The sequence below is a fragment of the Rhyacophila brunnea genome, unplaced genomic scaffold (assembly GCF_057557595.1).
Source record: "Rhyacophila brunnea isolate RB1 unplaced genomic scaffold, BYU_Rbru_1.0 scaffold_8, whole genome shotgun sequence".
Taxonomy (NCBI): Eukaryota; Metazoa; Arthropoda; class Insecta; order Trichoptera; family Rhyacophilidae; genus Rhyacophila; species Rhyacophila brunnea.
Genome location: NW_028233350.1, coordinates 32,857,895 through 32,873,511, shown reverse-complemented (window position 1 = coordinate 32,873,511; position 15,617 = coordinate 32,857,895). Strand labels below are relative to the sequence as shown.

Here is a 15,617-nt window from a genome sequence, read left to right as displayed (position 1 = left end):
CCCGCTAGATTTAAGTGCATTTGATGAGGATCGCTTTTGGTTCACCAAAGCTATGTTAAATACAAAAATAAATTAGAAAATCAGTAGCCTGTACATATAGCTGTTTGAGCATTTGTCACTTAACATTATTTACTCCTGAGTCCTTATTTCGTTTGTTGATATCTGGTTGATGCAATATACTATTATACAAATATTCTCCATAGTTGTAATTACTACCCACGAAAAAGAAATCAAAGTGTTAACTTGACATATAACAAGAATGTAATCATAAAATCCCTTGTAGAATAATGCATGATTAGTCACGATTTGAATTCGTCACAGTGTTACCAACAAAGAAATAAATTATAATTGACTTGTAGTATGTATTCATACAAGACAACCCAACAAATAATGTTTCTCATAAAAAACAATCATCTCCACCATGTTGTCTTGATTGTTTACACTTCACGCATTGTTGATTCGGGTCCTTATTTTTTTATATCACGAAAAGAAAATTATTTTCGTTTATAAGTACACAATGTGTCGTTAACACGGTTGAGCGATTGCTTAAATGACAATGTTGTATGTAAATCGGACCTCAACACAACAATGGCCGTGTAAACATGTCAACAAAAAGGAATATGTACCAACAATCAGATTTCAGATGTTATCATTTAGTGTTTTCAATGTAAGCTTATTATTGTGGATAGTTTATGCATCCTCGGTACATGTCCAATGAATTTAGAATAATTATTTATAAAATAAATAAATATACACATACATTAATCGTGATGCGTTTTGTTGCATTGCATAAAGTTATTTGAAAAATATTATATTTACATATTAAATAAACACTTCTGTTCGTTATACATATTTTGTAAACATATTCATATTTATATACAGTGACTAATAGATTGATAATATAATAATATAATGAGGTTATAGGGTATCAATGAGCCAAGAAAACTGAAATCAAGCATTCATATTTCAGCCATATTTTCCGAAATTAGGCAGGGTCTAGGACGTTTTGGCGCCGGGACAACTGGACGCCACGCAATTCTAAAATAAATAGACGTTAGGTACTTATACGTACTTTAAAAAAAATATTAAAAATAATTAGTTATATGTAAATTATTATATTATGATTTAATAGTTGGTGAGAATTTAAATATGCACACGTAAATAATGATTTAATCGTGCATATGTTTAATTTTCAACGAAAAATTAGTTTTTGTATTTTTATATAAAGCGTTAGGCATGGTAATTCTTAATCCGCAATAAAAAAAGCATTATGTTAAGAGTAAAATGAATTAAAACTACTAAGTAGTAGATAGAAACTGATTAAAATTCATCGTCTACGTTTTGTTTACGTGTTAACGACAGTGCAGCGTCCAATTGTCCTGGCGTCTATTTGTCCCATTCCCCAGCCTCTACGCATCTCGCGTAAATTTCCAACGTGTCTGTGATCTAATGCCCCTTACACACTGTCGACTGGTTTTCGTCAATTATGGTTGCCATAAAAATAACGACTGGTCGCCGCAACCACGTGCGTAAATACTGATTCCCTTTCTTATGCCTAGTGGTTGCTGTTTACTTGGTTACTGGAGACTGGTCGGCAGTACAAAATGGGACTAATACGACTGGCCCATTTGGTCGTCAACTTTCGAAGAAAATGGTATCATAATATGAAGAAGTGCCGTTCAATTTTCATAATTACTCAGGAGTTTGTCACATTAGCCATCTAGCACGTGGACGGATTGAATTACAAAATGATTTTTTCGATTATTAATAAAATTTATATTTGTAACCATGGCCGATTTGTCAGTACAGAACAGTACCATCCCACGTGAAAAAGTTTGTGCACATACATATTTTCTAATCTATTTATTTATATCTTGCATTCACATTATATACATGTCGTTTATATTATTTATAAAAATGTAGGTAGGTACTTAATAATATATTTAATACTAGGTACAAACATTTAAAAATATATTTTAGAATTAAAGAAAATTTTCTGTATAGGTATTTATCCAATTAACTATTTTTTTTATTATACGAATATTTCACAAGTTTTAAGAATGTAACATTCTTTTTATTAAACATACATAATTTTAAAAACACTATTACCCATAGAAAACCCAGCAGGAATCGAACCTGCATCTCACAACAAAAAATCTTGGAGTGATCCGTGACGTCGATTAGTAATTAAAGTAATTAATACCTACTTTGATTTAAAAATACAAAGCAGATTGCCAATAGTAAATCAATTTGGAAAGCGCTTCAGAGAGTATTGTAACAGCCATTAGTTAGAATTTGTTGCAATTAGATAAGATACCTATAGTATTGCGGTCGATGTGCGTGGTCGCGAATCCTGGGAGACGCAAGTTCGATTTTTGCTGGGTGTCGTATTTTTATAGATTTTTTCTATTGGTTATATATTTTCTGAGAAGTTTTTTCAAAATCATGTTTGTACCTATATTTATCCATCTAATCTTGAATAATAATTAGTGTGGATCGGTTCCTTTCTATATAAAGTTATCCAATTGCATTTATCATTGTAAAAATTCTGTCGCGATGTGATTTTAGGAGGGTCCATAAATGTTTCATGTCTGTAAACGGAAAATATTCAAATACATAGTGGGTAATTTTTGTTTTACGTATTATTAAATATAGAACCAGTTTAATCCCCATAGTAATCATTAGATACAGTACTAATAATGTATGTTTTTTTTCAGGCGTGTGTCCGGTGCTGTGTTCGGGACATGGTCAATACGGAGGAGGAGTGTGTCACTGTGAGGAGGGTTGGAAGGGGGCCGAGTGCGATGTACCCCGGGGGGATTGCTTGCCAGCTGACTGCGGAGGGCGCGGGAGGTGCGTCGAGGGGATGTGCAGGTGTTCCAGGGGATGGAAGGGGGATGCTTGCGACCAGGGTGAGTAAAACCTTTCCGGTTATTTTAGGGTTAAATTTTTGCAGAAGACTACTAGAGAAAGTCATTATGGCTATTTGATTACGACAACTTAATGACCTTCCCGTGTACTATAAATTAATGTAGGCAGCACAGCTTTTAATATGTTTTTGCTTGCAATATTACATTTAAAAAACGTTTAATTTAAGCTTAATACATAAAAAAATGTTTACAATAGGTAGGTTCCTTTGTCACTCAGCTAAGGTGGATTTCATTTAGTGAATGCATTATAAAATGCATTTTCCCGGGATGATTCCCATTTTATTAAGACGGTACTTCAGTGAAACGGCAAATAATTTTCAACTATGGGTGCTGCGAACACGTCAATTTGTTTTGTGATGGCGACGGGAGAATTAATTCTTAAATCGTGTAAAGATGACTAAAAAACGTTACCCATTTACTTGAAAAAGAAAACATGTCAATGAATATATTGTTATTAGTAGTAATAGAACAATAATCATAACATTAAATGGACGCATGTTGACTTTTTATGACAAATTATGTTTTGTTCTGCACGCGTCATTTGCACAATCTTCGCGTCGCGTGGTCACGATCATTTTAGACCGTGCCCCAGCTGAAGTATAGCCTTAATACATGGAAGGTTTACCTCAAACAAAAAAATATAATGACATGAATAGCCCATTTACGCATACATGTATTTACTGCTGCCAGTACGTATTGTCGCGAAATAAAATAAACTGCAAATGTAAACACTTATTGCCGTATCAGTTGCAAGACTGCGCGAATGAATCAAAAAAGTTTAGCGGCTTTAGAATGCACGCAACGCGTGAATGAATTTGGTGCGACAATCGGCATTTTCGGCGATAGTTTAATTTATACGCTATTGCTGGCAGTAAATTCATTCAAGTGTACAGGGCACTATTACACGCCATGTTACTACTATTTACAAATAAGTAGGTATCTGAACGGTGCATTGATCTCCGTTTGATTATTGACCTCATACCAATAATAGTTTTGTAATAGCTCTCATATCAGTAATAACTAGAAGGGCATGTCATTATTTAGGTCTGACGTTGGCCGATTATTAGGAAAACAATATGTCCGTTCATTAAACACCTTTCCCTATACACGGTGTGAAGTTTGATCCTAATCGCGCAAAAGCAGGCGCGCCAACCTTACGTATATATTTTTTTCCGTTGCTGCCTCTCAAAGTCACGTGATCAAGCAATTAGAACACTGTTACCCGATGTTTTCTGATAGCAATATCCGCTTTCCCCGCGCTAATGTTTTTCCATTCTGGCAGCTATTTGCTTCTGCTTGTTTGTTGTTTTGTTTTTGTCGGTTCACAAAACAAAAGATTAAGCTATGCAACATTCGATTTGAATGGCTTTATTTCGGTGTTGCCATTTTTTTATTAGCACTAAAATTCTTGAGCAAATCAATTAGCCGGGGAAAACTAGTAACATACTTAGGTGGGATAATCTATTAACAAAAAACTCTGAGATCGTAAAGAACAATAATTATTGATGATTATAGTAAACCATTTTTGTTTTTAAAAATATGGTGTTTGTTCTCAGCTATATATTTCGTGATAAAATAAGCATAGGTAACACGGTCGCATTTTTCTGTTCAGTTCAATTCAGTCACACATAGGGAATCCAATCCCGAGCCAAAATTCTGATCCCGGGATTTCAGGATTACAATTTGACAATCCCGGGATTGGCATTTTTTCCATTGTTAATTTCTTTTATATTTACAAATAACATTGATAAAATCGGTCAAAAATAAATCGAGTATAATTTATACTATTTAAGACATTTTTATTGTTAATATTGTGTACGTTCAATCTTGAAAATACATAAATTTAATGGAGTAAATAATATTGTAATATAAATAATAATATGAATTTAATACGAGATTGCTGATAGTAAAGACTTAATGAATGGGCTAGCGAGATTTAAAATAGGAAAGCAAATCATGGTGTACTTGTGGCCTTTCTGCTTCATAAATCTAATTAGTCAGCCAAATATGAAACTGCCGTAAAAAGTATGAGATCATGGTGGAATTACTTTGTTAATAGTGCGAAGCATTGTTTTTTTCCAAACTTTCTCATTTTTATTAATTTATATGAAAAAATTAAATGAATCGGCAACTTACACATGGGTATAAATCAAACTTCATTCATGCTCAGTTTATTTCTAATGTAGTTATTTGTTATTATAAGTATTTTTTCCGTTATATTTTCGTTTTTATTTTATTTTCCATAAAAATTGAAAAAAAAATCAATCCCGTGATTCATAGGTATCGAAAATGGCTCGGGATCCCGGGATTGGAATCTACAGTCACACATATTTATATCCTTGGCCTATTTCCATTTAAATCCTGCAGCCATAATATATCGCTCATGTAACGCTGTTGCAATATGTACAATATGTAATAATTGTTATGAATGTCATCAAAAATGGGTCGAAATTTAACATTTCCTTATTTGGTAAATAAATAATACATAGGTACTTATAAATAATGACATTTAGTAAAAGAAAAATTTTGCTTAGCAGACTATATGGATTTCCAAAGAGAAGAGATTGTATTATTATTAACATATTTTTTACGAGGAATGGTTGTTAGTTCACCAACTCATTGAATCCTTGCACTGTATCAAACATACATTAAAAAGGCAACATCCATTTTTTTGCCAGCCTCGTGATTAAACCTGCGATTAAGCTTTAAAGACGGGCGCCTTACCAACTAGGCCACTGTGGGGACGTTTATTTACGTATAAATCAAGATGTTACATAACTATCGTACTGTTTCATGTGGTATTGTCTTTCCTATATTACCTACCAATTCGAATTTTGTTTTTTTTCTGCCATTCAAGGCAATAGCTCTCAATTTGTTTTCGTAAGTGTTGCCAGATTAAATGGAAATTTAAACCTAATTTCCCGGCGTTTTGTCCGTTTCAATTTGGAGCGAATGCGCGAGCGAGAGGGACAGAGGGTAGATTTATCTCTCTTACCAATCGCATTAAAGTCTAAAAATATCTTCTCATATAACCGTAAAAAGACGAGCAATTTAGCATTTTTTAATGATACTTTTTACGACCTATCTAAGTAACCCCATTACTAATATTATGGCTCGCCTATTTAAAATAAAATAAAAATTGAGTCGATTCTGATTCATGCATTTTTAATACATTTTCTTTACAATGCAGTCTAATTTTGTCTTAAATAGTCTTAACTACTTCCCATGCCTCATATTATTTTTAGAAATACACAGATAATAATATGGTTCATATTTAAATGGTTAGTTAGTTATATCAAACAAAAGAAAACTCCAGGCAATCGAACATCACTATGAATGTGTTCTTTATTTAAATATAAATCGTCCCAAACCTTTTTATTTAATCACTAGTTGCCGTTCTACATTCTCATTCTCAAATCCATATCGTGTAAATTTGGCATTTTATGTAATGTTATAATAATGTATTCTCCATTTTTTTCTTGTAGCCGACTGCCAAGAGCCTGATTGCTCAGGGCACGGTGCCTGCGTCTCCGGCAAGTGTTACTGCAAAGCAGGATGGAGAGGAGAATCATGTGCAGAAGTGGACAGGCAGGTGTACAAATGCTTGCCGGGTTGCTCGCAACACGGAACCTACGACTTGGACAGCGGGAAGTGCGTCTGCGATAAGCATTGGACTGGCGACGATTGCTCGCAAGGTAAGATACAATTTGTCAATAGATAAGTATTTACAAGTTCTTTTTATTCATATCCCAATCACACTACTGACTTATTCTTTAAATTTAATTGCCTACATTTAAGTCTCCGTTAGAATTTTGTGAAAATGATAAAAAACAGCGAATCACTGAATAAATCTTTTTATGAGAAATGAATGGAAATATTACTAAAAATTTTATGATTAATGCTGTATCAGCGTACCATGAAGATATTCTGGGCTGATCCTTTTACCAACGATGCTATTTTAAGACGAACCAATAAGGGTTATTTCACACTATACGGTTGTAACCGTACGGAAAAAATCGAACGGTAAAGTTCACGCTCTTTTCACAATATACAGTAGTATATATAAGGTCACGTAGACAACTGAGTCATCGGTGGCCGTCTAGGTGCCGTGAATACAGTGGAAATAGACGGCTGCTGTACGGTGTTGTTTCGGTTTTTAACCGTCGCCGAGTAATCTGAAAAGGGCCATGGTCTTCTTCACGCCACTAAAAGAATGTCGCCATTCGATTTTTTTCCGTACGGTGAAAACCGTATAATCTGAAAGGAGCGTAAGAGAGAATACTTATAGCTACTCTAGACATCTGATATGACTTATCCAGGATTATGAGATGTACCTACCAACTGCAATTAGGTCGCCAATCTTCGATAGAAGATGGTAACAAAAGGAAAAGACAAGTAAGTATTAGTAATTTATTTAACAATCTTTGTTTTCTTTTCACGCAGCTGCTTGCGGCCTAGAATGCGGATCGCATGGATCATGCTCGATGGGTCGCTGCAAATGTGCCACAGGATGGACAGGGACCAAGTGCGACCAGAAGTCTTGCGACGCCAGATGTGCTACTCACGGACAGTGCAAAAATGGAACATGCGTCTGCTCTCAAGGATGGAACGGGAAACACTGCACTTTACGTAAGTATTAATTTTATTTTTAATGTCTACTTTATTCTTCTGTATAACCCAAGGACCTTAGAAAATCTGTTCCTTCTTTCTAATTCTTCTTTTATCCCTTTTTCATATATCATTCATGTTATTACAATGATCGACAAAGTAGTGTAAGTTATATTTTCCTATTTATTAATTAAACGGCATACATTTGTTTTTATTGCTTTTTCTTCAGTATTGTATTTTTAAATAAAGCAATACTGGTTTCAACAGTAGAAATATTTCCAACGAATACTTTAATCTACACTTTATATTCAACAGTTTCATTTACAAATAATTTGCAATACATTTTGTAAGTAAGAACAGGAACAACATAAAAAATTACGATATTCCAAAAGTTTCATTGTTAAAAAATGTAATCATTCACTCGTGTTGGAGTCAGTTTTCCAAAAAAATAGTAATTAATAATAAATGTTATTATCACGTAACAGATTAATAAGATAAAAAAAATATAAAACCCAGTCGCCATAGACCAATGTTTTGAGGCAGAGTTTGCATTATTCTAGACCAACGCGCGCTGACTGTCCTCAAATATTGATTGCGTCTTTCGTTTACGTAACAAACATTAATCCGTATTATGAAACAGTTATTGAAAATATCATATTCTTTAACACATGTTTAATTTTATCACATATTTGTTCACACTCGAGATCAGTACCCCATTATAATACCACACCCGGTCAGTTAATTTTATGTTCCCTGGTTATTTATTATACATTCCAACATAATGTCTTACAAAAGTGTATTAGTAATGTGGCTGAATGCATAAAAACATAATGGTATACATCCTTTTGACATTTGAAATAAATTAAAATAAAATATCCATAATATGTATATTTATAATTAGGTAGCCAGATATAAATACGTATGTGGGTATATATACTTTATAAGAACTTGAACCGAATTATGGATCCAATGTATTAACTTGATTGATTTACACCGAAACCTAACATTTAAAAAAAATCAGAGCTCGTACTCTTACTCAATACAGTCTAATTAACTTAAAGTGTAAAACCAATGTAAATACTTACCGCATAACAGTTTTTATTCCGTGGCAAACAAAATGCAAAACCACACACACACGCGCATAATCTAGTAAATTCGTATATCCTTTTGAACGTACTTGTTTTTGTACAGTATAAAATTATTATAAAGCATGACTTAAAGTAACTTCTCCCCCATCTGTATCATGCAGCATCAGGGAGAAGTTAGTGTGTTGTTGTTTTTCTTTGAAAACGCAATCTTCGACAGAGGCGGCCTGGTTTATAAGACCGCAGCAGCGAGACGGGAGATATTGATAGACGGGCATTTAATTAAAGTCTATGCTTTGGCGTGCTGTTTGGCATATCTACGTTATGCGGATATTACCATTTACGGTTTGAAAAGCGATCCCTCAGATTTGATCTGGGTACGCCAATGCGCATTCCGCGACCTGATTTCGGGGAAATACCTATCTTGAAATAATGAGACACGTTTTATTAACTTAACATACTCAGTATTTTTATCAATAATTCTACCAACATTTCGCGCGCAATATATTTTTCACGTATTCAAAGCCTACCGATTGAATTAATACGCATAGATGAATGCTGATGCAAAGGACAAAATTGCTCGCAGATCCAAACTATGTGTGCCCCTGAATAGTATCTTCAAAATGTATCTACTCCAATGTATGTTACCTGAATCTATCCACTGCTGGATGAAGGCCTCTCCGAGCTGATTCCACTTCTCTCGGTCCTGTGCGTTGCGTTGCTACGTATTTCCGAATAACTTTATCATTGCATCGATCCAGCTGCCTCTAGGTCTACCTTCCGGACGTTTTTTACCTCTTGGATACCACTGTATAACTAAATTTGTCCAACGATTGTCTCTTCTTCGAGCTATGTGATAGAAATACAAACATGTCCAGTAGCGCAGCGTGGCATGGGTGGCGATGTATGTTGGCCATAACGCGGAAAGACCACAAAATAAACCAATGGGCAAGGAGCCAGATAAGAGTAAACGATGTGATAGAGGTCGTTAAGCAGATGAAATGACAATGTGCTTGACTCTCAGTGAAAGTACAGTTATTCAAATGTCATCATACAGTGGTACCCAAGGGTCACTTAAACCCCACTGGATAAATAAACTCATTAAGTTCGGTAGACGTACCTGGCAACTAAGAACTAGGGACTGATAAGAGTGGAAGGAGCTAGGGGAAGTCTTCTTCCAGCAGTGGATCCCTGCTGACGATGATAACTAAATTCAGGTACACTTGAGTCGGTGGGACATTAGTATTTAGATTGTTGTTTTATTTCTAATTTTTAAACCATTGCCGGTTTTCAGTAAACCGGTTTACTGGTAGAAATCTAATTAGTTACTAATAAATAATATGATTTTTACTTTTGAATGTAATTATAGGTATATCGTTTTATATTATTGAACTATAATTTTACATACAGTTCCGATATCTAGTGTAGGACTCCAGAATGATTTTTCTTTAGCAGAAGCGATCAGTACTAAAATTAGATCTACTCTAAACGATGACAGTTTAAATATTCTATGTTTCTTCAATTCTACTTCTGAAAAAAGACTACCTACTATACAGTGCAATATTTTCCACTATCATTAAAATTTCCTTGATATGTGCGTTTTTTTAATACATTATATTTCATATTAATACCATCATATTTACTGGTAAATTACCGAAAAATCTGTATTTGTTTCATGTTTTTATCAATTTGGTAAGTGGTTAATTGTGATTTATCTAATACGCAAGCACTGTACGTTATACGGCATTATTGCAATGGAAAGAACTACAAATTTATTCTGGGTTTGTTGTCATTTAATTTAGTTAAAAACTAACTATACTTCATGGCAATTCTGGTCACTTAAAATAATATATTCTTTTAACACCATATTAAATATTAAATTATAAAACTGCATATACTATAATTGTGTTCCTACTTTAGTACTTACTTCATACTAATTAGCGGTTTCGTATATTTAGAACGATATAAAACATGCCCGTATATTATAATAATAGTTGTCGCAAGAAATGTTCTAAAATTATAAAACACAAAGAAGTTCAAAATCGTACTTCAATTCATGCACTATTCATTTTATAAAGGGAGAATTGGACAATAATGTTTATCCCATAAAAAAATATTGATTATATATATATTTTTTGTCGTGTTGTCTATAAGGATTTGTATATATATGGTATAAAAAAAAACTAAAAATATTAGCACATTTATTACCTATTTTTACACTTGAAATGTTACAACATATTTAACATCAGCGTAAAAATAAAATTCACTCTCACGTTTAAAAAAATCAAGTAAATCTAGTGCATTTTTATTCCGAGGGTTCAGAATGTTATCTCAAACTCTCTTTAAAGAAACTTTACGTGCACCTATCACATGGTGTATATTTCTCTTTGATTTTATTCATGTCTAACGAGCGGTTTGGAATAAAAATAGATTAAAAACCCCTGCCCGTAGAGGGCGACGGCAAAGCAACTCTCCCTATTTCCCAGCGACCGCAGGCTTCGTTACAGTTTTCAAAATATTCATCTTGTTACGCCATAAGGGGATGAAAATGTAGCTTTAATATTTTTTTAAATCTCTTGATTACTATCGTTTGTTATAAAATAACCTCATTCCCTTTAAGCCATCCTTCTTAAATTCATGATAGCATTAACACGTGCATCCTGGCAGCACAATAATTATTTGGGTCTCAAAAACTTTCCTTTCTGAGCTATTAGATCCAAGTCTATTCGTTGGACATGACCAGTTCATATTAGTCGGAGCGTTTTGGATTATTTAGGATTCCCCAAAGTCCTCATTGATCATTCTTAGATTTGTTACTGATGAAAATGTGCCAAACCCAACAGTTTATGGTTTACAGTCTCTACGAGGCTATTTTTACATCCCTACTATAAAGTTTATCGTTTTTTATTAGGATGATTTCACGAGCTATCGGTAATGTATATAATCTCACGGCTTCTTTATATATTTCTATTACGTTATCAATGGATGTATAGAATTTCTTTTCATTGCGTACTTAGATCAAAATTCGACAAATTCTAATCATCGGCTCACTAGAAACATTATATTTAACAGAAAATTACCAATTTTCTCCAGCATGTCACTGCTCCACGACCCAATAAACACATAATCATCCAACTATATATTGAATATTTTCTTCAGTTAATTTTTGTTAATATAAGAAAAACAACGAACGGTCATATTTTTTCCAAAGCGACTTCTAATATACCAGTTTTCTGTTCTTAAATCTAACTACAATAATTATATAATACGTTGATTTAACACTGTCAATGAATCGGACCGCATTAAATCATTATATAGATCAAGATGCGTATTCAACAAAATGTATTTTGAATGACAATGACTAGGTAGTAAAATCGTTAAATTCAATTAAATATAATATTTAAACAACCGAAAATGATACTTACTATTTTCCCATAAGTATCTAAAGATTACTACTACGCCACCCTGTTGCAAGCACAGGATCGCGCCATTTACGTTATCAGTCTTATCAGTATCACTATCACACCTGTCATTTGAGACCTACAGCATGTATAGGTATAGGGTTTTAACACTGCTAGAAGCTGCGGGAAGGTTGGTCACGGGGCACGGTGACGGAATACTTGATACTGTTATCTATCATAATTATATACTGTTAATATCGCGCTTTCTGATGGCATCCAAAATACAATGCATATCCAAGTCACGTTAAATGCCTTTCAGTGGGTCTATTCTATACTTATCGAACACTAAATTGATAAATAGTATCAAACTTAGGGTAGGTTTGTATCAAAATATTAGCACTTATTGTAACAATTACACGAAGCCGGTTTTTATTGTTGCAATAAGTGCGATATTTTAACAGCAGCAAGATAGGTGCTGTTAAAATATAGCACTTATTGCAACAATAAAAACCGGCTTCGTGTAATTGTTACAATAAGTGCTAATATTTTGATACAAACCTACCCTAAGTGTGATAATATTTTTCACTTTATCACTTTAGCGGTCGATAAGCATAGAATAGACCCACAGGACTGAAATATCAATTCGCAAACTCGATTTTTTTAAACTAGTGTAATGTAAAGATTAGATATGCATTATGTTCAATATCTTTATTCCTAAGTAAATTAACTAGAACTCTTGTATAATTGTAAATAAAATATAATTCGCTTTAAATAATTTGTCAGTTAGACCTTTTGTCTCAACAATATCGTTATATGAGTATATGAGTGTATTTCCATGTAGACTTGTGGGTTTCGTTCAGTGAACGGTCGGCAAAGAAGAGAACGATTATAAAAGCTCTGTTCTCCCCTCTTTATAATAAAGCGCGACAAGACGCAATGCAACCTTCGTCGTTGGGCTGAATATGGAATATTTACATTATTTATTTGTGTAAAATACAACAATTATTCATTATCATTGTACCCAAATTCACATGTCACATCATTTTAAAATAATTATGAGAATTCTGATTATACGTGGGTATAAAAAGTCACTTATCCATCAAATTCAGCTCAAAACTAGTTTGCATAGATATAATATGGCTACCAAATAATCTCACAACGGTAATAGTTATTAAATAGTTTGGAAAGCTTCATAATTCTAAAATACGAAAAAAATCTTCAACCGAGTGGGATTCGAACACACTTCGCACAGCAAAAGTTTCCTTCGAAAAGTTGACAGTAAACATATCTACATAATTTGGACTACATCAAAAACATACATCCATTTAAGAAAAAAATATGTTTACCTATAAACAAGATTTAATCTCAGATTTTATGCTGTGGGAATAACGAAACTCTAATAAAAAAAAAAAAAAGATTTCAAGTTAAACGTATTTAGATCTAGAAAAAACAATGTTATTTTAATATTTTTTATCGTATCCGCAGAGTGGGGATTGTATTTAACAGATTTTGTCTATAAATGGAATGTAACCACTTGCTCAACATATTAGGTCCATACTCTGGTTCAAACACACATTGAAAAACAACATGTGAATTTTCCTGACAAGGGATTCGAACCCGAGACCCACAACAATATAAACCGACGCTGTAACCGCTCGACTATCGTGGGTGTTTTTTTAAATATAAGTAATAAAAATAGGTACGTACAATAATACCATCATTTATATATTTAAATCTTTACAACTCTTGAAGCTACATTCAATTGCTAAAATAATATTTTTTAAATAACTGTAATAAGTATTATCTTTGATTAATTAAAACATTTTTATTTTTAGCTAATTTTTCGTTCTGACAACACTTACATTTATAAAACCTATATTATAATTATTTTTTTACTTAACATTTTTTTTTCTGGTAATGTTACATCGCTTTACTTTAATTATTATCATGCACCTGAGTATTCATGTTCCAGTATTAACCCAGCGGCTTTATTCGTTGGTTAAAGCGATCTTTTACCGCGCACCCTTCCTTTCACAGAAAGTACAGTTGCTTTAAAAATAGGTACAAAACAAATGCACATCCGCACTACGAACAGGTGAACGCGAGAGCACAAAGCAAATAGTAAAAGCTTAGAAAAGCTCAGAAAAGCTCTGAATACTGAAACCTCTTTCTATCCTCGCCTGCAAGTGACGATTTTTTTTCTCTACGTCAAACTTTGAGAAAAGTAATACAATATGTACATACATAAAATGCATTTTCATTTAAATTTTTATAATTGATTTTTTACTAGTTTATTCTCTAGACGGAACATATGGAATTCGTATTTTGTAGTAAGTAACCGGAAATAACTAACAAAAAAAATATGAAAATTGCGTTAAGTATATATTTTAATATTTAATATATAGATTAACTCATATCCTTGCATATTCGTTATTTGATTTTATTGTCATTTAACCTTCTAAGTATAAGTACATATTATTTGTGACCAATTAATATTCGTTCGTTAAATCAATATGTACAATTTGTTTAATACATTTAAAATATATCAATAATAATTATTAACCCATCATACGTCGGCGTGTGGATTTTCTTTATGTCTATCGTAATATAATAAAAAAGTCTGATATTTTTATTAAATTCTAAATTAATAATGTCTTTTCCTTCAGTTGTCGGTAATTGTTGACACCGATAAAGAACACACTGCATTCTTGATTTAGTTGGTCCAGCGTTTGAATGTTTTTCGTTTTCTTTTTCTGCCAATAATGAACAGTCTCTCAAAACCATAGACCTCATCATCTCTCCTCCCAGATATTCCATAGTCAAATAACTGAAAAGTTTGTCTCGGACAGACGGTTGTGAGTCTGTCTTATTAGCTCTTCGTGAACTTATTTGTTGGTATACCTTGCAGTCCGGGGAATCCTGAGTACACGTGTCCAATCCATATCTCAAAACCATTGATACCCTGCTTTTATAGTGTATCCGCTGCATAAAACCATATTGAAAAGGCCATTTTTTACAAGATGGAATTTAGTCTAGCCTGAGGTCCCTCAGTCTTTCAATTTCCCACCGCGACATTGCACTGAAATTATCGATTGCAATACATACCAGTATTCCAATATCGTAATTCCAATATTTATCGATACCAAAATACCGGTTTAAGAAAGAAATTTACCGATTTTTTCGGTATTAAGAAAAGTAAACACCGAATGTACATATTTATTACAAAAATACAATTATTATGATCTCGTACTATGATATTCATGGACGACACAATGTATAGTTCGATTTCATCTAGGGGCGGCAGGTTATATGAAAGTATAGTGAAGCAGGCAAGTATGGTAAAAAAGTATGGTGAGGCAGGCTAATCAATTTGCGGCAAAATTTCCACGTTAACATTATAATATATGGGTACGTTATAATGACCAAAGTAAATCATCAGTGATGCCTGCATTTTTTTTTATCGCGTCTCTATTTCTCGTAAGTGTATGGCTATTGTTGGCCTGCTTCATTCAGTTGTATGAGAAAGCCGATTTCTTCCCCTCTTTTTATATAATACCTCTATGGATTCCATTATCCTTAGTGACAAGCCGTTA

The 15,617-nt window shown here is 33.2% G+C and overlaps 1 protein-coding gene across 1 annotated transcript in view; it reads left to right on the top strand.

The window, feature by feature from the left end:
- The window catches only part of Ten-a (Teneurin-a transmembrane protein), a 105,615-nt gene that overhangs the window by 37,505 nt on the left and 52,493 nt on the right, over positions 1 to 15,617 (top strand). Inside the window, 3 exon segments of the mRNA XM_085958669.1 lie at positions 2,718 to 2,912; positions 6,416 to 6,625; positions 7,374 to 7,559. Of these exon segments, the coding sequence (XP_085814795.1) occupies positions 2,718 to 2,912; positions 6,416 to 6,625; positions 7,374 to 7,559 (591 nt within the window).